Here is a 24986-nt window from a genome sequence, read left to right on the forward strand (position 1 = left end):
CCTTCTAGAAGTTTGCAGGCAAGCAGACAGGTTAAGTACGCAAATAACTATGACGTCACAGCTACCCATCAACAACAACAGCACTTCCTCGGAGCCTACAGCAGACGATCATAATTTTCTGTTGATTAACATTCTACTGCTTCTGAAACAAACCAGTAAGTGATACCTGGATGTGTCACGGCACAAGGTTTTCAATGATCGTAATAATCAGTTTTTGAAATGTCTCAGCAAACCAAAAAATAAAATAAAAAACCCCAAGTCGAAACGGCATGCTGCCTTCCTAAGTTCTTCCTTGACTTCATTTTTGGTTCAGGGAATGGTCAGCCATCACATGAAGATTACTCATTTGTCATAGTCAGTGATCGGGTGTTATGAAAGATATTATTTACACATTTTGTATTCGAGCACCGACAAGGGAGGTACGCATGTGATATATGTTGATCTATCTGCCGTTTGGTTTCATCGACTGAATTTTAGAAACAGTAAATGAGTAATTATAATTATGATGATGATTTTTTTTTTTTGATTTTTTTTTTTTTAAGAAGATAAAAGTATACTTGCTGTTACTGTGTCAGTATTTATCACCTAAATACAATATTTTTTCGTCTTCAGTCTCCACATTTCTTGACTCTACCAAACCTTCATTTTCTCTTCTTGTGGAAGTGTTTGAAACCCACCCAAACATCCCTCAGTTCAGCCCCTGCCCCTGAACCCCAGCCCCTTACAATGTTCCATGCCCCAAATCAAACTGTTGGCCACACACTACAAGAAAAAAAAGAAGAAAATGTTTCAGTGACACACACATGCATCAACACTGCCCTTAGTTCTCACCAAATTGTTATTAGGTGGTTTTTAACTTTAACTGTTGCCTCATACGCCAGCCACGCATGCTGCAGAGTATAAAGTTAATATCCACAGAACGACAAACAGGCCTTTTAATGGGGCCTCAAACATCGTACAAGTCAAGTCAAGTTAGGGAATCACTTTTTTGGTTTACTTTTTTCCTCTTCTCATTGGGAAGTACTTTTAGCCAGTTTAGGTGTGTTCTAATGATTCTTCTGTATCTCTGGAGCCATTCACTGATCCAGATTTTGCCAAAGCCCCAAAATTTCGTGACATCTATATATTTATTAAATATAAATGAACACACACACACACACGCGCATACACGCACACACACACGCACTTATGTATACTTTTGAGAATAATATGCATTTTCTTTTTGCATTTACAGTTTAGCCATCATGCCACTGGAATTTTTATTTGGGCGCAAAAAGACTCCAGAGGAGATGCTGCGTCAAAACCAGAGGGCCCTGAACAAGGCTATGCGGGACCTTGATCGTGAGCGACAGAAGATGGAGCAGCAAGAAAAGAAAATCATCGCAGACATTAAAAAGATGGCCAAACAGGGACAGATGGTATGGTATAATTGTACATTTATATGCATATTGCGAACAACCTTATCTGTCAGTGTCAAAAGATGCAGTGTTTCTTTCCCAGCATGTACTCATTATATGATATATGTCTGCCCATTATTCACACACACACACACACACACACACACGTTCTCTCACACTATTTATACACATACACACTGTGTTGTACACACATGTTCTCTTTTGCTAAAAAAAAAAAAAAAATATATATATATATATATATATATACACACTATGTTGTCCTGACTTTTTGCACTTATGAGGTATATAATATATATAATATATATATATGTGTGTGTGTATGTATATGTGTGTGTGTGTGTGCATTTGTACGTGCGTTATGTTTGTTTCAGATGTTTTATTTAATTGTTTTCTGAAAAATTGATGGATTGGTCAGCTCCAGAGGCATTTCCTAGGTTTATGTGTATGAATATGACTGTACTTGTGACTAATTTTCTTCTCCATGAAATTTTTGTTGTTGTTATGTATGTTTTCAAGTTCTGTGGGGTTTGTATTTAGTTTTTCACTAATTTCAGCCCTGATATCACTGTGTGTGTTGGTATGGGTGATAGGCAACAAAGATGAATAAACAAATGAATAAATCTTTCACTTCAGGATGCTGTGAAGATCATGGCCAAAGACCTGGTGCGCACCCGCCGCTACGTGAAGAAGTTCATCTCTCTGCGAGCCAACATCCAGGCTGTGTCGCTGAAGATCCAGACACTGAAGGCCAACAACACCATGGCTCAGGCCATGAAGGGCGTCACAAAGGCCATGGCCACCATGAACAAGCAGGTAGGATAGATAACGAATGAATGAATGAATTTTCTGTAAATAGGGAAGTAATGAGCAATCCCTCCCCACTAATTTTTTTCAATTAAAATTTTTTTTTTTACTTGCAGCCCTCAGGGCAAAGAAAAAAAGAAATTGACATTATAGCATGAAAATTGATTGTGTGGAAAGCTGCTATGGTCTACACAGGATTGTCTGGGTTTTTTTTCTCCCCACTTCGCTGTGCAGGGTTCTGTTCCCCACAGCTGGTCAAGAATACAAGCAGTGTCATCCCCTTGTTATATGTGCTTTGGTTTTTAATCTGGTGTGAAAAGAAAGTTAGTCTGTGTAACCACTTCATCTTATTTGTCTGTGTATGACAAGCATGATTGACTATTGGTTTTAGCACTGGACTTTCGGTCTGAGAGTCCTGGGATCAGATTCAGGCTATGCCTGGTGTGTTAAGTATGGACATTTTTTTCCAGTCTCTCGGGACAACAGTAGATGTGCAGATCTGTTTGTGGCTTAATCTCCTCCATTTGTATTCATAATCATATATAGAACATCAGATGGTGGTGGTGGTGTGTGTCCATCGAGATCGATGATGACCATCGTTGTCATCCAGCTGAGGGATGGGGGGAGGGTGGTGGTGAGGGGAGGAATGCTCATGAATCTATTTGTGAATGCGCAGATGGCTGAATAGTCCAATCTGCGCACGAAATGTTCGCTGACAGTTGGGGCAGACAAAGACAGGCATATCATTGTCAGGGAGCTTGTTTGCCCGTGACTTTCTGGCCTGCCTCTTCTGAACAGCTGCAGCAGTCCTGTTGGCCTCGCACAACTTGGCGCCTTTGTGCACAGCAGCGCGCCATTTGTCACGGCCCACTGCAGATTCCTCCCAGGAGTCAGGGTTGATATCAAACGCTTTCAAAGAGACTTTCAGAGTATCTCTGAAGCGCTTCTTCTGACCTCCGTGTGGTCTCTTCCCTTGTTGCTGCTCGCCATAGAAGAGCCTTTTGGGCAGCCGATGGTCTGGCATGCGCGCCACGTGTCCAGCCCAGCGAAGCTGGGACTGGATCAGGATGGTGAAGATGCTGGGAAGGGTGGCTTTTGCAAGCACCTCCGTGTCTGGGGTCCTGTCTTGCCACTTGATGTTCATTACCTTCTTGAGGCATGTTGTGTGTGGAAGTGGTTCAGCTTCTTGGCGTGTCGTTGGTACACTGTCCAAGTTTCGCAGGCGTACAGTAGTGTGGGGAGAACTACTGCTCTGTAGACCTTTAGCTTGGTCTCAAGACTAATGCCTCTTCTGTTCCAGACATTTGCATAGAGTCTACCAAAGGTTGCGCTTGCTCTTGCAATCCTGACGTTCACTTCATCGTCGATGGTCGCATTTCGTGACAGTGTGTTGCCAAGGTATGTGAACCGCTCCACCGCACTGAGTCTCTGACCGTTGACTGTGATGCTGGGCTCAACGTGGGGTTTCCCTGGGGCTGGCTGATGGAGAACTTCAGTTTTCCTCGTGCTGATGGTAAGGCCGAAGTTCCTGCTGGCTGTGGCAAACTTGTCAACGCTGAGTTGCATGTCAGCTTCAAATCCAGCGTTGAGGGCACAATCATCAGCATACAAAAAGTCTCTGATGATGTCTGTCATGACCTTCGTTTTTGCTTGAAACCTTCTGAGGTTAAACAGCTTGCCATCTGTTCGGTACCAATTCCAACATCGCCATCTCTGAAGGCATCAGTAAGCATTGCAGAGAACATGAGGCTGAACAGTGTTGGAGCCAGGACGCAGCCTTGCTTGACACCATTTGATCACATAATCTGTGTCATTGTTAAGTGGGTTATGGAAACATTACTTGTGGATTATGGAAACATCATAATCATTGTTTGGTGGGTTATGGAAATATCATTGATGGATTATGGAAACATCATTGTTTAGAAGGTACTGAAAAATCATTTTTGGTGGGTTAAATAGAAACATAATCATTGTTTGGTGGATTGTGGAAAAATCAAAATCATTGTTTGGTGAGTTACAGAAACATCATTGTATAGTGGGTTATGGAAACATCACTGTTTGGTGGGTTATGGAAACATCATTGTTTAGTGGATTATGGAAACATGAACATATTGTGCATGCACACTCCTGAAATAAGAGTTTGGTTAATTAAATGGCAGGGTAAAATAAGTATACTTATAAGCCCATCCATAGACATGAGTGGACATGGTAGCTGCATCTCAAATGTAGAATAAGGAGCCTGTGAATTTGTCTCTGTGTGCGTGAGAGAGAGAGAGAGAGAGAGAAATAATTGAGAACTTTAACATTGGCATTTTCATAAAACAAAATCAGGCAGGATGGTAGATGTTGATAACACCCATCTAGCAACTATCTAGCATTTACCTTTATTTATAGTGATAAACAAATCCTGTCTCAATCAAATCAGACTGGTCTTAATTTTTCTGTATCAGTATACGGCCAAATATTGTATCTAAAGTCTAATAGGAATGAACTTTAGCAGATTAGAGGTTATTGAAAAGGTATGAACCTGTCCACCACTCCCCAAGGCCCCCCCCCCCCCGCCCCCCCCCAAAAAAAAAGAAAAAGAAAAGAATTTTTTTAAGGGCTGTTTCAGGAAAATTTTGAATTAACAGTAGCAGAACTTACCTCCATCTGGTTCTGTAAATGATGTGTAATGCCAGGGCTTTTGGACACATTAAAGTAAGATGTATTGTACTAGGTATACTTTATTATTATCGTTAGTAGTAGTAATAATAATAATAGTAGAAATAGTAGTAGTATTAGTAGTATTTGCTCATGGAATCATAAGTAATGTTAAGATTTGTTTTCATTTCATACGATCATTTGGTTTTCTGTTTTGACAGCTGAAGCTACCTCAGATCCAGAAAATCATGATGGAGTTCGAAAAACAGTCAGAAATCATGGACATGAAGGAAGAAATGATGAGTGACGCAATTGATGATGCCCTTGGTGATGAAGAAGATGAGGAAGAAAGGTGTGTATGGAAAGGTTCTGCAATTATATGTTTAAAATTGTGTTTCCACCTTGCTGGCTGTTCTGTTACAGGATAGCGATGTGTGTTATATCCAGGTAGCGAATGTCTTAGTACTGGTCAAGTGTTCCTGTGTGTGTGTGTGACTATGAGAGAGAGAGAGGGGGTAGGGACCTTAGATTTGTAAATAAAGTGAGCAGCCTCTGACATGAAAAGTCTTTCTGTAAAAGGAACTGGTCAGATAATTATATTTTTTTCATGAAGAATACTGTTAACAGAATTTTAATCTCAAGTGGGAGCTTTCACCTTTCTTTGTTCCATAACTCACAACAGAAATATGCATAATAATTTCTTAACAGAAGTCCTGAAGCAAGTATAATGTTTTGTTTGATCATTGTGAAAAAAAATTCTTCACAAAGACGCCTTAGTTTTTTGTTTTTGTTTTCTTGTTTCCCAGTGAAGCAGTTGTTGCCCAAGTGTTGGATGAGCTGGGATTGCAGATGGCAGATGAGCTTTCAGGTTTGTATGATTGTACTGTTGTTGGCATACATGTGTACAAATATGAATCAGTGAAACCGCACTGATTCAGTTGCCATTTCAGGTGTGTGTTTGTATGTGTGTTACAATGCAAACTTGCTGTTTGTCATTTTTAGTAATTCCTATATGGATACCAAAAAGGAGCTGATTACTGATTTAGAGTATACAAATACTTAACCCCTTCTGCCCAATGTCTCCCTTGGTCTTCCTTGCAATCTTTTTCCATCCTGGTGTCCATTTCGGGGCTACTCTTGGAATTGCTTCCAGTGGCATTCTAAGGACCAGTCCTATGCATCACCATCTTTCTCAGTGGTCATGTCCAGCATCGAGGTTCTTTTCTGGAGTTTTGATGTTTGAGATGGTGTTTGGCCAAGTTATTTATTTTTGTGTGCAAGCACCAGTTCTGCAATGTTCCAGGTTTATTGTTCATAATGATATGTTTTCAGCACATTTCATGTGCAAGTGCATGTTTTTACTGAAGAGGAAGCATAAGTGCATGATTGCCAATTAAATATGGCACACATTTCCTTCTGTTACTTGGCATGAGCGTTTCAGCCATGTTGAAGTTGTTGAAGTTCAGTCTTTCCAAACCAATGATTTCTCTGGTAAACAGGAGGTAATTCACCAGGTTGGACAGCTGTTTCTTGGTACATTTAAGACTTTATCTGCTGTTGACAGCCAGGGTTGGCAAGTCTGACACAAGTGCCAAATGACAATTTGGTTTTGGTTTTAAGTAAACACTGCACCTGTGAATAGATAGTGACTTTGGTTGAGGAAGTTGTGGAAGGATAGGACTGGGCCCCACCTTACAATGCCAAGCCCTGGACACAGTGTGTGTCAGTTCGCTGCGCTGATGGCCATAAAAGGTTGTGGGACCTTTAACCAAAATACTCCGCCTTCCTCAAGGAGGACCTGAGGAGAAGCTCACGCACTGGAGTCACTTGATTCACTGATTCGTCCAGGCTTTCAGCAGTTCTTAATCAGACCAGTGGTTTCCAGAGTACCTTTTCACTTTCATTTCATTGTTTAAACTGGTTGAAAAGACTGAGATAGAACTGATGGCTTGTGATAATTTCTGACAGACAGGCTCTGCAGGGCATAGTTGCATGAGCGATCTTAGCAGCACAAGTTTGCTTAGCATTTGGAATTTCCTCCTCTTGTAGATTTGGGACAGTTAATGCTAAACAAAATGCTAAATCCAGCCCTGGATTTTGGTCTGTTTTTCTTTTTTTGTGTTAGATAGACACAGAAGACCTTATCCTTTTTTTCTGACTGGAAAAGGTAGTAACAAAAACACACCTGTGATTGTTAACACCTGCTGACACGGTGACTTTTCACCACTGTTGACAGGTCTGCCAGGGACGGGCCAGTCTCTGTCGGCGAAAGGAGCAGCAGCCGCCAAACAGCCAGCCGCTGCAGCAGCTGAAGGAGATGCCGATGCTGATCTGGAGGCAAGACTGGACAATCTGCGACGGCAGTAAACCACCCTCATGGCACAAACCCTGCTTCTGGAAGGTGGTAGAAGGCGGTGCAGTGTAAAGGACCATTTTAAAGTGAAAAGACTGTTTAGCAGCATGACTGAGACGTGTGTTATAAGTTGCTCTTTGTAGCAGTGGTGGCAGTGAAGATATTTGCCAAACCATCAGGCTGTCAGCTCGATCAACTGGACTGTCAGATGTCTGCTGGTCATGGATGCATGTCATGCTTTGCTTGAAAATAAACATGCAAACACAGGTAGACTGATGACAGATATCTGCATGACATACACGTAAGTGAGAGCATGTGTAGAACCACATCCAGTCATACACAGAGTCACATAAGCATGCATGAACACTCGAACATCCAGACTTTTATTGAAGGTTTGGACACAAATGCATATGCATGCTGGACACATAGCCTTCAAGAACAAGGATTATGGAAAGCAAAAGTACTGAATGATATGCTAGGACTATATTGAAGAGAGTATTGGAGACATCAGTTAACATCATGTGTTCTAAAGGGGGAAAAAATGTATAGCATGTATTTTTATTTATTTATGTGTGTGTTTGTTCATAGTCCTCTATTTTCATTGTTTGCTCTGTGGAGGTTCTGTTCTCAGTTTCTTCCTTTGTCTGTTTCTGTTGTACACACATTTACTTGCCTTCGTGTCTCTACCTTTTCAGCAATATCACCTGTTGTTATGGAGACAGGATCTTCATCATCCATTATATTTTTAAACTGATAAACTTCAGAGTGGAAACAAGTGGAGAATATGAAAAGCCAATAGAGAGCGCATTGAAAAATGAAGTTTGAAAAGACAGTGGGCATAAATACTAGCAAAGTTGAATCAAAATACAATGTTGGGTAAAAATTTCCTCCTCAATATGTTTTATAATTCTCACAGTTTCAGGACATGAACTGAGTACAAGCTTCTTTTTTTTTTTTCTTCTTTTTTTTTCCAAGTTCTGCAAGACCACAAATGCCACACAGGCAAAGCTTATGTTGAATATAAAAATACTGGGAATTTGTGAAGAAAATCTTAACTGGATGCAAGACAGGGAGTCAGAGAATATTTCTGATTCACTTTTGAAAAAAAAAGTGTTAAGTTTTCACTGTATGTTTTTTGATATTCCTATCATGATTACCAATGCTTTTAATTCCCATATTTAGTGTATGTAAACCCCATTACTAATCAGTCATCCATTTGGCTTTGAGCCTGGCAAAATGTTCAGAATCACACCCCCATGACTAATACATGTTTTTAATCTATTGATCAGCATTTTAAAAAGTGGCTTTGGGGAAAAAAAGAAAAGATGAATGCTTAAGATTAGATTTAGGTGTCCTATTTCAAAATGTCTATGTATTGGACATTAAATTTATATTTTCAAGTACTGGAATGAAGCTCTAGCTGCTCGTCTCTGTAATGCTGCCTGTAAAGGAAGCTATCACTGTGACTGTGTCTGAAATGCTGTTTAAATTTTATCTCCCCACTCCCAGTCTGTGAATATAGGTATGCAAAATTGGTACAGACCATCTTATTTCCTGAGGACAGTTTCAGTTGAGTCTATAAATTGTCAATGTTTTGAGAATACTTTTGGCAATGCCATGAAATCACTTGTATTTGGACTCAGAACATCACACTTTCATGATGAACATGCTGTTTGGTTGCATCTGAATACAAACAAGTCAGCTGAATGAGTGGGTCATGGAGTTTTGATGGTGCGACTGGGGCAGGTCATGCATCGGTGTACTTTCAGATGGTGTTCAGTGCCTGCTTGCTTGGTTGTTACAGTGTGTGTAACAAGTTACACCCTAATTTGCATCATCACATGTCACAGTCTATTTTTAATAAATGTATTTTGTAAATACTACTGTATATATCATTTGTGTAATGTGCTCTAGTACTTGCAGAGTTTTACAAAAAATAAATGGGTCTGTGAAGAAAATGTCCAGCATTTGTTTGTGTGGGTCTGACCACTACAGTGTTCTGTTTCAAGTTAAAAATACTGTTTGAGATGGTAGTTAATGACAAATGTTACAGGTCAGTGGGGGCACATGTTATTATGTAAGGAATAGCAGGAGACAGGACAGGTTCATCTTCTGTATCACCAAAACTGTGCAAGTCAAAAGAACAATCTAGTATTTCATCAACAAGATAAAACCTCTGAAAATGTACTGTGTTGGAGAAAAGTGAGGTGAACTGGGTTAGAATCCAGATGAAAATTGCTGAAAACGTGTCTTCGAGAGGACTGATTCACATGTCTTTAGGCTTTCTCATTCATTGCACACAAAACAGGAAAAGTGAAGAACACACTACTTGACACTGTGAACATAATCTAAGTGAGGAACTTTTTCCAAACCCTGGGGACTAATAAAACATCAAAGCACTAGCCACAGCCATACGAGGATTACAAGTCCCAAGAGTTACACGAGATACACATCAGACTTGACTAATGAATTTGCGTTTGGAAAGACAAGCATATGTTGTATAATTTATTGTAAGAAAAGCCATGAACTGCCGCACACATTAATCGCTTTTCACAACATAGATACCAGTGTTGACAATATACAGTGCCTGTTGTTGTCTTTTTGTTGAAATTTCATCAGCCAATAATATCACAAATCACTATTTAGCTGCAGTTAGTTTAGATCTGGGGGTGAAATGTGTGTTTTGATCAAATCAAGACAGCCAGAGATACTCAAGATTAATCCTTTTTATGTGCATGGCATCTTGTTTCAGTCAAACAAAAGTGCGGACTCTGGTTCAGATGTCAGTTTGATATTGCTATATATACTATAGAGTTGTATATTGTTTTGCTTCTTTTTTTTTCTTTTTTAATGATTGATCCGAACATCCAGATGTTAGTCACTGTGGAATGAAAAAAAGATTGTATGTGATCTGTGATGCAAAGCTTACATGAAACTGTAAAGCAGTTTATAAAACCATTATATCACAAAACCATCCAATGTAATCTCCATTTCAGTTACCACATGCTTTGATAGTAACTTTCATTTCACATCTGCACCTCTTTTGTGTGTTATTTTATACTGATCTGTTTTGGTGTATATTGTGTGTGGGTCTCATGGGCTTTATGGTCTCCAATAATATTTTCTTTATACAGTCATTAAATCTCTCATAACCGTACTTCAATGACAGTGCTTCCAGTTTTCTTGGTAACCACCATAAAACCTGAATCACTTGATTAACATTGCTTGATTAACATTTCAACAGCATTGTAAAAGAAGTAAAAACATAGACGAATGATATAAAGTCCAAACAGCTTTTCAAAAAAAAAGAAGAAAAATAAATGTAAATATTTTTTGTTTACACACAACAAAGCGCAATTTTATTGTAATATTGTACAGAATAGTGCTTTTGTTTAATTGTCAAAAATGTTCACTGTGAAATACATTCTTTTTTTCTTCTTTTTCTCTAATCCAATAAATCTGAAATGTTATTTCTAGACTTTCTTCCATTTCTGCTTGATTGGGAGCTCCAGCAGTGTGAAAAGATTCTTCAGCCTTCACCACCACAAAATAAAAACGAAGAGGGTAAAATAAAACTGGTAATAACACTATGTACAAAACCTTTCACCCAATTTCCACTCAAAAATAAAAATAGCATTTTGTTGTCTACTTTGTCAACCAATTTTATTCATCAATACATGTATCTGACCATCAAGGTCTCTTAAAACTAGACACAGGTGCTATATTCCAGAACATTCTTCATTTCATAACATGGCTGATGCTTCTGAAGGATACAGATGTTTGCTGAACCTTTGCCTTTCACCATACGAAATAAAACGACACAGGTCAAACACATTTCACAGTTAAATGACAGAAGTTCACAAATCAACTGTGCTTCAAAACAAATGTACAACATAGAAGCAAGACAACAACGACACAGTTTTTACTTGACCCAAAATAAATGATAATTTTCCTACACAAAATGTAACACTTATAACTGTACAGTCTGCAAACCACACAGGTGGCTGGTGGTCAAATGAGGAAACTGATGTCTTCACTTCTCAGTTTCTGTGAAAGTGGAATCCATAAACAAAACACTGTCACTTGATAATTCCTAGCTAAAAGAAAATTATATATATATATATTCAAAACAAAAACAACACAAAATGGGAAAAGGAATGGGGAAACACATGACAAAAAACATATTTTTGGTCGCCCAGAAACCCAAGAATCCCTAAATGTCAACACTGTTGTCAAGAGACGGAGTTGGAAGAGGCGCATGCTGATGACAGGGCTGCTGGAGTGGTGGTGGTGGTGTCGGGACTGGAAGGGGCACCATTCTTGGCCTTGCTGATGGCTTCTCGTAATAACAGGGCAACATCCGCCTGTGTCTCGTCAGACTCCTCTGCTCACATTGAAAATATTTATAAAAATGTTTCCATCATGCTCATTTTTGTTTGACATCCATCCCTCTGAACCCAGTAAATACTACTTAAATAAATGACAAAAAAAATTAAGGTGTTTACACATATCTGCCTGCTGAATTTCCCCCTCTTCTCCCGTTCTGTGTGCTTGTGTGTGTGTTTGCGCATGCATGCGTGCATGCAAGTGTGCGTGTGTGCTTTGTCATTGACACATACACTTGTTCGAAAGTCTTCATTATAATATTCTATGTGTTAATTTTGGCTACCATTTGCCCCCTCCACCCACATCCCCAAATAATGATGCTAACTGTTAGTGCTCTGGGCCCCTGTACTAAGAAGCTAGAGCACATTGTATAAGTCTATAACTATCATTAAAAAGTGGGTTTAGTTTCCCCCCTTTCAAATCTGTTTAACTCTATCACCACCACAGACAAGTTTTGTCAACTGGACAGTTCACCACCACAGGTGACTTTGGTCGACACTGAGGGGTTACGTAAAACAGACTGTTTTTCACATTACAACAAAGCTTGACAGCTGCAGTCAACCTCCCACAGAAAAGGACACTGACTGACCTTCCCCCCTTTGAAGTGAAAAATACCACTGTGTTGTCTCACATGAACTAAACTGTGTGACTGAGAGCATCCAATCTAAAATATTTGGCCTGGGGATCGTTTTCCACACAGAAACACAGTGACAAAAGAGTTAATCTGAATCCGCTTCAGAGCCACAATAACAGCAAAGGAGTGTGTGGTGTGTATGTGTATGCATGTATATTCTAATGATAATTTATATCAAAGAATGACACTTTAAAAAAAAAAAGAATTATCAACATGATGTGCACCTCTGTCCATTTTTATTTTCTGGTTCTGTCCCTGAATCATTTCATGTCATTATCTTCAGCATTTCCAAATTTTTAGACTTTCATGTGGAGATTGACAGTACAAACAAGGCAAACTAATTTGAAATTTTACTAATATTGCTAATGAAATAATTCAAGCTCTTCACTCTGACACTGAAGAAAATGATACATGGAACTTCTGACACTTTGGACAATCCTGATTGTAAGTGTCTGATTCAGAATTGTCAGGAAAATAGGAATGCAAGCACAGGCAGAGATGCAAGTGATAATGACAATGTTTCCATCATTTTCTTATCACGAGTCGAACAGTTTATGCAGAATTGTATTTTCTTTTCTATCACCAGTTTGGTATCATATACTGTACCCCGTCAAATTGGTACAAACTAGGCCAACCAGTTTGAAAATGATAGGCCTAATTTTCACCAGCCTGATAAGGTAAGTATATTCAATCAAACAGGGAATATAATAAAAATCCCCATATTTGTATGTTGTAAACACAGCCATAAAATTTCAATATCTGTCAACTTATGTATTTCTATTGATGATTTTTTCCACCTCATCTGTATAAAAAGGCTGTTGTTTTTATGGGGAAGCTGCTTTGTAAATTGCCTGACATGTAGAGTTGAACTGATCACTTTTTCATGTCACTGCACAGACAGACACCCTTCCATTTTCTCTTACCATTGGCCGTGGTGACATCTTGCTCCAGACGCAGTTTGGCCTTGGCACATCTCAGCATACCTTCCTCCACCGTGTTCTCAGAAATGAGGCGAATTATTTTCACTGGCCTTGACACAGAACACCAACCAATGCCACATCAACATATGCACATGAGAGCCTTTTCTTCTCTTTTTCTTTGGTTTAAATCCAAGTCTAACATCACAAAGTTTTGCCTGTTGTTCCCATGAACAGGTATGTTCACCAACATACTTCCACACAAGAGTTACTTCCATGAACATTTAAGTATAGTGCAGGCTTGCAAGCATTACCTTCCATGAAAATGTATGTGTAGTGCATACATGCAAGCTTTATTACCCATGAACATGCATGTGTAGTACTTGCATGTAAGCTTCACTGCCAATGAACATGTGCAGTGTTTGCACACAAGCCTAACTGCCCATGAACATGAATATGCAGTGCTTGTATGGAAGCCTTACTAGTAGCCCATGAACATGTGTAGGAAGTATCTGCATGCAAACCTTACCACCTTTTCTGCCCCATGCGGTGGCACCTGTCCTCAGGCCTGTTTGTCATTGTAGGGATTGAAGTCAATGTCGTGCAGGATGATGGTGTTGGCAGACGTGAGGTTGATCCCCAGACCCCCAGCTCTCGTCGACAGCAGGAAGATGAAGATGTCTGGGTCCTCGTTGAACTCGTCAATCAGTCGTTGCCTGCCCACACATTTAACAGGGAGTGAGTTCATGTCAAAGATTATGATACCCCTTCAGTCAGTCACTCTACTTTTTTCTCATCAGAGTTTCACACTTGACAACAGACCAGGTCCCTGTTGAACTTGTGAATCAGTTTTGCCTGCCCAAATCATTAACAGAGAATGAGACAGTTCATTATTAAAAATTAATTATAACCTTGAGTCAGTCACATGTGCGTTTTTTTTTTTCTTATGAGAGTTTTAAACTTAATCTAATAAAAAGTCCTTTAGGAAAAAAAATCCATTCCAACACGCACCTCTCTCATCCTTTCAAATGATAGATTTTTTTTTTTTTTTTTAATGTATATATCTCTCACTGCACTCCTTTCTTTCAAGTCTTGTTTACCAGTTCATGAATGAAGCAAATGTATACTTACAAACAACAAAATACAATAAATAATTCTGTGCCTGCTGTCAAAGTTCGACTCAAATGTTGCTCGTCAACTGCTCCACTGATTTTTCTTTCAGTAACAGTCAGTGCAAGACAAAAACAAAATGAACATTTACATTCAAGAAAAATGAAACAAACAAAACTGTACTGGATCAGAAAAGGACTCTTTGCTTTCCAGAACTCAACCCACAACTTACGAACTTCTCATGATGTTGCACAATGATTTGTTTTTACAGATGGGATCTGAGCAATCTTTAAGACTGTATTAAAATTTTACACAGGCTAAATGAAATGTGAGTGAACATGTCTTTTAAATGTCATTTTACTTCACCTTTAAACATATTTCTTTGTTGTCCTTTTGACTGGTTCTAAAAGCTGACAGGTAGTCCCAGTCCTGAACTGACCACCATGCAGCTGGCTGGGCTTTAAATTTGATTTGGCTTCTCTTTGACAGGTTTTAACTAGCGGGTAGTCAGCCCTTCAATGGCCCTTACAGCCAGCTGGGCTATAATCAACATAACCCTGACTGACTGGTTTTTCTTTGACTGGCTTTAAGAACTGACAGGTAGTCTCAGCCCTGAAATGGCCACTTTGCTGGGCTATAAGGAATGTGATCTGACACTGAGCTGACCTGTCTGTGACGGGGGTACTGCCATCCAGACGCAGGTAGCTGATGTCCTTCTGTTTGAGGTACACCTCTATGATGTCCAGCATCATGGTGAACTGGCTGAAAATCAGTACTCTGTCCTTCTGCAGACACACACACACACACACATATAGTATATACCACTCACACACACACACATGAGAATGCGCTCATGCACACACACATACACAGAAACACATGCATGCAAATGTATGCCAGCATACATATATACACACAGGCACACACATACACACACACACAAAAAAACACAACCCAAACACATACAAACACACTTACCTACAAATGTACCACACACACTCCACCACAAACACACACAACAATCATGAATCAAGAAAAAATCATCTGTTGGCCCCTGTTGGGACACGGAAGATGAACAACAACACATGCTTTCAGTAATATAGAGAATAAAACTTTTTACATTAAGGATACACATTCCATCAGTAATGTAAATCATAAAACTTTTGAAATCAACTGAGTATGTTTGTTTGGTGATTTAGCAAGTACCAGAATGATTTAAAAGTCAGCCTAACACATGACTTTGAATTTGATAAGATACAGAAAACAAAACATCAGTTAGCAATTTTCCCCATCTTTCAGAATTTTTCCTACCTCACTTTCAGAGATTTACAACAACAAAAACAAAAATTGCCTTCATGGAATTTCCACATATATCATAAAATTTTGGACATTACATTGCAAAAATAATAGTATTGGAGTGTTTTAACAGTAACAGATTATACCAAAGCAATGACATTCACACAGCCTTCCTGTCCATTCTAACCTATGAAATCATATATCATAGTTTTTTGTTATCATTTTCATGTTGTCTATTACACATATGTGAAACATGCATATATAATGTAACTGAAACCACCAGAAAATGAAGCTACATTTCACAGACTATTTGGTCAAATATGGAGAATTACACAAGGGCTAAAAGACCACACAATCTAGTCCCCACTGTTACTACTACTATGTGGAGTGATGGCCTAGAGGTAACGCGTCCGCCTAGGAAGCGAGAGAATCTGAGCACGCTGGTTCGAATCACGGCTCAGCCGCCAATATCTTCTCCCCCTCCACTAGACCCTGAGTGGTGGTCTGGACGCTAGTCTTTCGGATGAGACGATAAACCGAGGTCCCGTGTGCAGCATGCACTTAGCGCAGGTAAAAGAACCCACGGCAACAAAAGGGTTGTTCCTGGCAAAATTCTGTAGAAAAATCCACTGCGATAGGAAAAACAAATAAAACTGCACGCAGGAAAAAAAAAAAAAAAAAAAGAAAAAAAAAGGGTGGCGCTGTAGTGTAGCGACGCGCTCTCCCTGGGGAGAGCAGCCCGAATTTCACACAGAGAAATCTGTTGTGATAAAAAGAAATACAAATACTACCACTGATACTGTATAACAGAAAACACCCTACCTGTTGTTTCATGGTGTGCAGAAGGGAATCCAGTACGTGGAACTTTCCAGACTTTCTGATCCATGATGGATCCAGCTCATATTTCCCAATCTGTTTCTGTACACATCAAAAACACACAATGAAGCCAGATAGCTGTCTCATAAATACTCAGTGTACTATATCCTTGTAGGATTGGAACATTTTTAATATCAAATTCGGTGTGTTATATATCCAAGCAGCGCTAGGACACTGAAACATAAATTCCGGAGACCCTTGCCAAACAAAATATCAAGATAAGCAGACTATTGTTTAATCATTACAAACTGTAACTTTATCAACCCTCCAAGGCTCATTAATGATGAAACTGACATTCCTCTTTTCACAGCCATGGTCTCATATTTGATACACAACAATCAACAAATAAATAAGCATCCATGATGCTTCAAAAATGGAAAGGATGCACTGTTTGTTTATCAAACTGGTCCCTGGGATTTTCAACAACAAAAAAATTCTAGAATGAATTCAAAAAAAGATTGACAAGGGTGCATCAGAACTTCAGTCTGACATAATCCATGATGAAGAGTTGTTTCCCTTCGCCTTACAGATGTGCCCCCTTCCCTCCCTTCCCGTAATCCCTTTCCCTTCTTTGCTGTCCATTTCCTTCTTGGCTCAGAAATCTAAACAATCATGACTGAAGGTATGCCTGCATCTGGTGCATAGCAATGCAGATTTGATTAGAGAAAACAGCGTCAGAGAGAGCCCGCGACCCCATAGAATTATGATGAATGAGGCAACAAAATAAAAAGCATCAATGTACATTTTTTACACAAACAAAAAAATTGTAAAAAAAAAAAAAAATCAAGGGCAAAACAAAAAAAGCATAAAAAAGAGAGAGAAGCATCAATGTACTGTTTTTGCCCCAGAGTGCCCTACCTTGTACTGCTTGCACAGGCCAATCAGATCAAAGTCATTCATCACGGCCATGTCCTCCATGATCAGTTCCGGCAGAGCCCCTCGCTCACTGTGGGAAGGTTCCTAAGACAGCATCCCAACACATCATCTCAATACAGCATTTTGTACAATAAATCTTTATCATGTCAAAACTACATTTTGTATGTTGGTTATTCTTTCTCTATTTTTTTTTCCCACTTGCAAAGGTTATATTCTTCACAATGAATATGACACAATCCATTTTTAACATATAATGAGAATCAAAATTTGGCACTCACTGAAGTCAGCACCACCAACAATGACAAGAAATAATGGCTACAGTGCAGACATGTTTTACAAATTGACAATAAACTAACCAATGTAGTATTCACAATTATACCAATATAATGTAGATAATACATTGTTATCATTACCTATTGACTAAAAAAAAAAAAAAAAGTGTTATTGCAATAGCTTACACCATCCCCTGCATTCTTAAGACTTCTCGTCCCTAATGCATTGCTTGTGCTTAGACTTGCAGCAAATCCCGTGTGTGGCTGTGTACTGGGTGGAACATGAAATAAGCGGCAAAGGGTTAATGCCACATAAATGGAGCCAGATGATGGGGTAGCAAAAAAAACAATTAAAAACAAGGCCTAGAAGTGGAAGATGAGACTAAAGAAATAATAATAATAATAATATAAATCAATAAAAAAAAAAATATATATATATATATATATATTACTACTGCTAACAACAGCAATAACAACAATAAGAAGAACAGATAAATGAAAAACATAACATCAAAACCAGGCCCCTCTACCCTTTTCTTTCAAACCCCAACCACCATCCATCCCTACCTACCCTGGCCAAAGCTCGGGCCATCTTCATCAGCTTCTCGTCGTTGTAGTGCTGACGCAGCAGCAGGGGGTGGTTGGCGGCCTTGCGGAGCTGCATGAACATGGCCATGCCCCCGCCCTGGTCAGAGCCCGACTTCTCCACCTCCTGGGAGAACTTGTGCACCAGGCTGGCGTACAGCTCCTGCTGGTTCTGCAGCAGAGGGCAGCGCCGCACCTCCTCCGTCTTCTTGGGCAGCTGGGTCAGTACCTGTGGGGGGGGGGGGGTGCACAGGCACAACAGCCAAGTGGTTATCAAAGCGCTGGACTTTCAATCTGAGGGTGGGTCCCGGGTTCGAGACCCGGTCATGGCGCCTGTTGGGTAAAGGTGGAGATTTTTCGGATCTACGATGTTGACAGATGTGCAGGCCTGCTAGTGCCTGAGCAAATATGCACATTAAAGATCCCATATTCCGTGTCAGCGTTTGGTGGGTTATGGAAACAAGAACATATCTGGCAGGCACACCCCTCCCCTCTGGTGTGTTGTGTATATGTCTGGGTGTGTGTGTGTGTGGAAGGGGATGAATAATCAAATAATGTCTGGTATCTTGTGATATCTATGTGTGTGTTCTATTTGTAAACGCCTAAGGCTTATTTTCAAGATCAGGCGTAAATACTCATAATAATAATGTGTATGCCTTTCAGTAAAGAGAAACAAGCACTTTTAAGAACTCAGCTTTTTTGGCTCAATTTGCAAGGATCTGATCTCTGGGCATAAGCACCTCTAAATGAGTTTGAAGCCCATCTATAAAGGAATAAAAAGCAATTCAAGAAAACAAAATCAACACTTAATGACCAATAGGAAGCTTGCTAGTGTTATCAGCTAGAGGTACCAGCTATGCACATCAGGATACAATATGGGTTATTTTTTTTTTTTTTTAACGTATCACACTGATGAATTCAGTCACTTACATCCTTTTTTAACCTTCGTAAAACAAATGGGCGCATAATGCGTTGCGCCTGAGCAATTCGTTCTTTCTCGTACTTTCCTTGTTCGCTCTCCACTCTCTGAAAAAAAGAAAGAAAAAGAAACAATAAACTTTAACAAAGCAGAAAATTCACAAAGATGAACAATCAGCATCACAGAGCAATGAATATAAGCACAGTGAAGCAGAGCCGAGGACGGTTAGCACAATGAAATAAAGACAAAAGAATAATATCAAAATGAAACAAACAGGAGAACGTCAATATCCAAACACACAATGCTAACTGCCTACTCTGATGCACATAGTAACATGTACCTGGAAACTGTCTTTTTCCTAAAATTATGTTTAATTACAAATACTATACCATGAGCGATTGGTGCACACTCCAGCAGAGGTCTTACTCCTGTCCCGTGCAAAATACTACTCTGCTCAGGCAGAGAAACTGAAAGTAGCTGTGGCTAGTCACCTCCCTTAACATATCAACTCCCTTCTGCATCCCCATTCAGCACCCTCTTTGACTCTAAAGCTTAATAAAGCATTCTCTCAAGCTCAAAAAGCTGAAGATTTTTCACTTCTTTGCCACTGCCAGCATGATGGTTTCTGGATCAAGAAAAACTGACAGTGTTAAAAATTAAAATTGGAAATGGAACAGTAATTCTGCACTTAAAGGTACAACTTTAAGGCTTCTTGTCCAATCAAGTATCTTTCCAAATTTATAGACTGTGCATTGCCCCAGTCTGTTGGTATATAATTACACACACACAAGCACACACACACACACACTAACACAAGCACACAAACACTTCACATTTACACACACTCAATTCCACACAAAAAAGGAAAAGAACAGCTAACTACTGACTGTGATCATAGAAAACATTTTCTTCAGGGACTCAGTCTTTCCCTGAAATATGTCCGGCATGACGAAGCACAACAGTGACATCAGTTCCAGCAAATTGTTCTGCAATGGGGTTCCTGTCAGCAGCAACCTTCGCTCAGCCTGAAACAGATATATTTGTTTTGTATGTTTTTTTTATGCGTGTGTCTGTGTGTGTGTGTGTGTGTGTGTGTGTGTGTTTGTGTTTGTGTGCATGTGTGTGTGTGTGTGCGCATGCATGTGCATGCTAACTTATTCATATACTACAGTTAGGCATTCCTTCCTTTGCTCACCCCTGTCTCACTTCCTCTTTCATTTTCAAATCAGTTTTTCAGATCTTTCTGGGGTTTTTTTCCCCCACAATTTGAATGGCAATCAAACTATATAAATTTGACAAAAGTAATACCTGGGACACTATTTCATCACTAAGTAAACATGCACAAAACAACAAATTATACTAGTGACTCTGCAAAAACACAGCAAATTTGAATCTTACTTGACAAAAAGATTTTCGTAACAAATGCTTATAGAGAACTGAGATTTGTGCTGATAAATACTTATCAACAACGAATCTCAAGATTATTTTCCATACTAACAAACTAACAATAGCCATTCATGGCAGCAAAACTGTCAAAGATGTTAACCGCATATCATCAGCGAATTTCGCAAAATCATTTTACAACAATGACCATATTTGGTCATTACCTTGTAAATTTGTTTGACAATAATTATCATATTTTTCTCCGGCCTTAAAACCTACCTCTTTCTAAACAAGCCCCCCACCTTCCCCTCCTTCCTGGTCTACAGTTTCTCTAGCTTTCCATGTACATATATTTCTAAGTTTTGTTTTTTATCTCTCTGAATCAAATCTGTGCTGGTAAGCGCATTGATTTGCCTGCACAAGATTCAATGTTATATAACTACTTTCTTATTGTTATCATTATTAGTGGTATTATCAGTAATGGTATTATTGTTACGACTAATATCACTATTAGGATATTGTTATTAACCTTTAACTTCAGCACAACTCACCGATATTTTCATCAAGTTCTGGAATCTGAGAGAGGACATGTTCTTCAGCATGTGCCCTTCATCAAACACAGCGTAGTGAAACTGGAACTTCTTGAACAGGGAGCGATCTTCCACACTGCCTGTCGCTATATTGTACCTGGGCAAACAGAAAACAATTTAAACGAACTGGACTCTGAAAACAAAACATGAGATATTCCACTCCAACTCTCTCTCTCTCACACAAAAAGCAGGACAACAAAAAGAACTTGGAACACAAAAAATCCCACCACCACCCTAATAATAAAGCAAAACTAGGTTTCTTTTCACATAAAAAAACAACAACACACAAAAAACAACATCCCACCACCACTCTATTAATAAAACAAAACTAGGTTTCTTTTCACATAAAAAAACAACAACACAAAAAAAACAACATCCCACCACCACTCTATTAATAAAGCAAAACTAGGTTTCTTTTCACATTAAAAAACAACAACACAAAAGACAGTCCAAAAGAGCAAATGTTCAACATAAAAAATGGACATGAGAATGGATTATAGTTTCAGTTTCTAAAGGAAGTGTCACAGAGTCTGGACAAATCCATATAGACTACACCACATCTGCTAGATAGCATAACCCAATGTGCTTAGACAGGCCTTGTGTGCATGCATAAATATGTTTACCTATCAGAGTGGATTTTTCAAAAGAATTTTGCCAAGAGTACAACACCAATGAAACGGGCCATAACAACCCAGTATTCATTAAAAAACCAACAAAAAAAACCCAACTAACAACTAAAAAACAAAAATATCTTAAAAAAAAACAACACAAAAAACAGTGACTCAACAGCAACGTACGTGGTCAACAGAACATGAAAGTCATCCCTGCCATCATAAATGATGGAATGTCGGGTAGCTCGTCGCTCCTCTTGTGACCCGTAGTACACAATGACCCCCAGAGCTGGACACCAGGTGGAGAGCTCTCGCAGCCAGTTTTCTGATTCACAAAACATGCTGAAGTTACAGACAACACAAAACAAGACAAGATGCGGCTTATTCAGGAAACCCCATGGGGTAACAAGGATATGTGTTCACAATGATTTACAATGGCCACACTAACTGATCAGCAAATGAGATAGGATATGTATTCACAATGATTTACAATGGCCACACTGATCAGCAAATGAGATAGGATATGTGCTCACAATGATTTACAATGGACCTACCAAATGATCAGCAAAGAGATACATTTGGAGGAAAGAAAAAACAAACTATGCATCAGCAACACAAAAGATTTACTATTTTTCACTGCATACATGCCAGTAGTGAATGTGCATTTATATCAAGCGATAACGAGAAAAATTCACATCAACAGTTTGTGCAGCCCAAGTGATTTCAAAGATGTACTAACAGCATACATGCAATACTGAATCGAAATGAATGAAATGGATTGCAAAAGATTCCTTGAATCAATAAAACAAAGGCTGCAAAAACCCCATAGAGCTTTGAATCATAATCTTACACACACACAAGCACACACACGTGCTCGAGCACTTCAGTTTATTTTCGTTTCCAGGCTTATAATTTTCCTTTTTTTCCTGTATCTTTAAATGATGGGGAAAAAAATCAAACTAGAAAAGGAGGGTGATGGGTGGGGTAGCAGCAGAACAAGAAAATACATGTTTAAACACAAGCATTCACCCACCACTGACAATATCTACCTTTCTAAACAAACACACAACCATACCATATTCCACTTGGTTCTATTCCACTGGCGCAAAGGTGCTACACTCAAATAAGATAAGAGGCGCACAGTGCAGACGCGTATGGGGTAAAAAAAAAAAGAAAAAAGGTAGCGATACAGGAAGATCAGATCATCAACATGTACATGCACAAATGCCAACACTTACAAAGCAAACAACCACACAACCAGCGACACCAACCAATGGCGGATGATAAACGAACAACCCTGATAATGTACATGCACAAACACAAGCACTCCACAAAGAAAACACTCAAAAGATACAGACTCCACAAAAGATGGTACAACCACCCCAGTAACACACACACACACACAAATTAAAGCACAGACCAGAAATCTCACAACCAGAAATACTGACCTATAGTAGACGAAGGTACAACGATAACATGAGGGCCTTCTTCCCCTTCTTCCAAAAGGTGAGCGAGGAAAGATATGGCTTGCACTGTTTTACCCAGACCCTGCATGTGAATGAAAAACAAGTTTATAACAGGTATCTCCAAGGACAACGTAATTTCATTGAAATTTGATTATGTCTATAACAGCTACTAGACCCTGCATGCATGTGAAATAATAAGTTTATTAGCTGTTTCTACAAAGACATAATTTCATTGCAATTTATTCTGATCTGTCACAGCTGCCACTGGGGAGCATAAATGTTCATTATAACATCAAATCATTGCACTGATATAACAATTAAAATGTTAAACATTGCAATTTTAACAGAGAAAAGCAAAATTTGCTTCAGAAAGCATTCAATCATTAGAAGAAAAAAAACACCCATTAAATAAGAAAACACTGTAAAATGAATCGTATGTTACATTCCCACCAAACCAATCTGCCTCTCTCTCAACACACACACACACACACAGAGAAACACACGCACATGATACACATATACACACACAACATGGCACACACTCACACCACACAAGCTCACGCACACACACACACAGACACACACATCACATCACATAATTATGACACTCACTTCTCTTTTATCCATACACATATACTGACCATTTCATCAGCAAGAATTCCGTTCAGGTGCTGTGTGTGCATGATTCGCAGCCAGTTGAGTCCAATGAGCTGGTACGGCTTCAGTTCCAGTCTGTGTGGAGAAGGCAAATGCAAGGGTCATGAACAAGATAATGCTCAAGTCATTAGCATTCCGTGTGAATGTGTCTATCAGTTGATGTGAATGTAATCATATGCAAACACGTGTGTGTATTTGAAAGAGAGAGTGAGTGAGTGTGTGTGTATGTGTGTGAGTGTGTGCATGTGGAATGGGGGAGGGTTGGTGGAGAGTAGGGTGTGTGTGTTTTTGATTTTGATTTTTTGCTTTTGTTTCATATACATTTAATAGTACAAATGTCAAGACTACAATGGGTGGCTAGAAAGCTTTGCTTGTTTAGCTTTTTGTCTCTGTTGGGTTTTTTTCTTCCTCTTTCCTCCCCCACCCCACTACATTTGTAGTTTTATCTCCATACAATGAGTTACTCACTCATGAGTTGAAAAACACCAGCTGTATGTAGATCTGATCTTCCTTTGAATCTCAAGACAACTAGGGGTGTCTAGAAAGCTTTCATTGTTTAGCTTTTTATCTCTATTTTGTTTTTTCTTTAACCCCTTTGGTTGCTGTAGTTGCCGCTCAGCGACTTGCAGCAAGAACACCACAGTCACAACACAGGAAGGGAGAATGCTGCTGGCGCCAGTCGTCAACTTGAACATTAGAGTTAACAAACTTGTGCTTCTCTTAAAAAAATAACACTAAACTTAGCCATCACTTCCTGTCACATGTACCGGAAACATCCTTCTCATTGCTGAACCAACTCTCGTGCAATTGGGAGTGATTTTTCAGCAGCTTTTTTAAAACTTACTTTGTACGAAGGCGAGTCCTTCAACCATTCCAGATTGTAACTGCAAGTATGATTAAAAGGCATTTGGCAGAAAATGATTTTGCTGGAGTACCCCACATTCCCACTGGCTGCTCTGCTGCACATACGATTTTCAGTTGTACTGTGCATCTGACTTAGCCGTCTAGCAGATGTAAGCAGCTTGAACATAGCTGGCAATGTACGGGTTAAACGCTTTGCTTATTTAGATTTTTATCTCTTTTTTTTCTTTTCTTTTTTCCCCCCCTCACCCCAAAAATTTGTATTTAAGGTTAAAATATCAAAGCCTTTTAACCATCAGTGTCACAGAGAGACAGGGACACAGAGAGAC

At 39.2% G+C, this 24986-nt stretch overlaps 2 protein-coding genes across 2 annotated transcripts in view; one reads left to right on the forward strand and one right to left on the reverse strand.

The window, feature by feature from the left end:
• On the forward strand, positions 1–10539 carry LOC143298316 (charged multivesicular body protein 2a-like). Its single transcript, XM_076611151.1, has 6 exons — positions 1–155; positions 1235–1418; positions 2052–2231; positions 5087–5217; positions 5672–5733; positions 7102–10539. Exons 2-6 carry the CDS (start codon positions 1245–1247, stop codon positions 7230–7232), a joined length of 678 nt encoding a protein of 225 aa, XP_076467266.1. The 5' UTR covers positions 1–155; positions 1235–1244; the 3' UTR covers positions 7233–10539.
• The window catches only part of LOC143298315 (SWI/SNF-related matrix-associated actin-dependent regulator of chromatin subfamily A containing DEAD/H box 1-like), a 26614-nt gene continuing 11676 nt past the window's right edge, over positions 10049–24986 (reverse strand). The window contains 14 exon segments of the mRNA XM_076611150.1: positions 10049–11602; positions 13162–13268; positions 13688–13719; positions 13721–13871; positions 14932–15050; positions 16384–16479; positions 17296–17397; positions 18157–18399; positions 19101–19196; positions 19977–20114; positions 21024–21159; positions 21860–21998; positions 23122–23221; positions 23781–23871. Of these exon segments, the coding sequence (XP_076467265.1) occupies positions 11451–11602; positions 13162–13268; positions 13688–13719; positions 13721–13871; positions 14932–15050; positions 16384–16479; positions 17296–17397; positions 18157–18399; positions 19101–19196; positions 19977–20114; positions 21024–21159; positions 21860–21998; positions 23122–23221; positions 23781–23871 (1702 nt within the window). The 3' untranslated portion in view covers positions 10049–11450.

The sequence above is a fragment of the Babylonia areolata genome, chromosome 23, assembly GCF_041734735.1.
Source record: "Babylonia areolata isolate BAREFJ2019XMU chromosome 23, ASM4173473v1, whole genome shotgun sequence".
Lineage (NCBI taxonomy): Eukaryota > Metazoa > Mollusca > Gastropoda > Neogastropoda > Buccinidae > Babylonia > Babylonia areolata.

Bases quoted from the DNA above. Each gene is read 5' to 3' on its own strand.
- LOC143298316 (XM_076611151.1), top strand. From the start codon at position 1,245: ATGCCACTGGAATTTTTATTTGGGCGCAAAAAGACTCCAGAGGAGATG. The intron at 1,419-2,051 runs GTATGGTATAAT...CTTTCACTTCAG, and splicing joins TGGCCAAACAGGGACAGATG to GATGCTGTGAAGATCATGGC. The intron at 5,734-7,101 runs GTTTGTATGATT...CACTGTTGACAG, and splicing joins GATGGCAGATGAGCTTTCAG to GTCTGCCAGGGACGGGCCAG.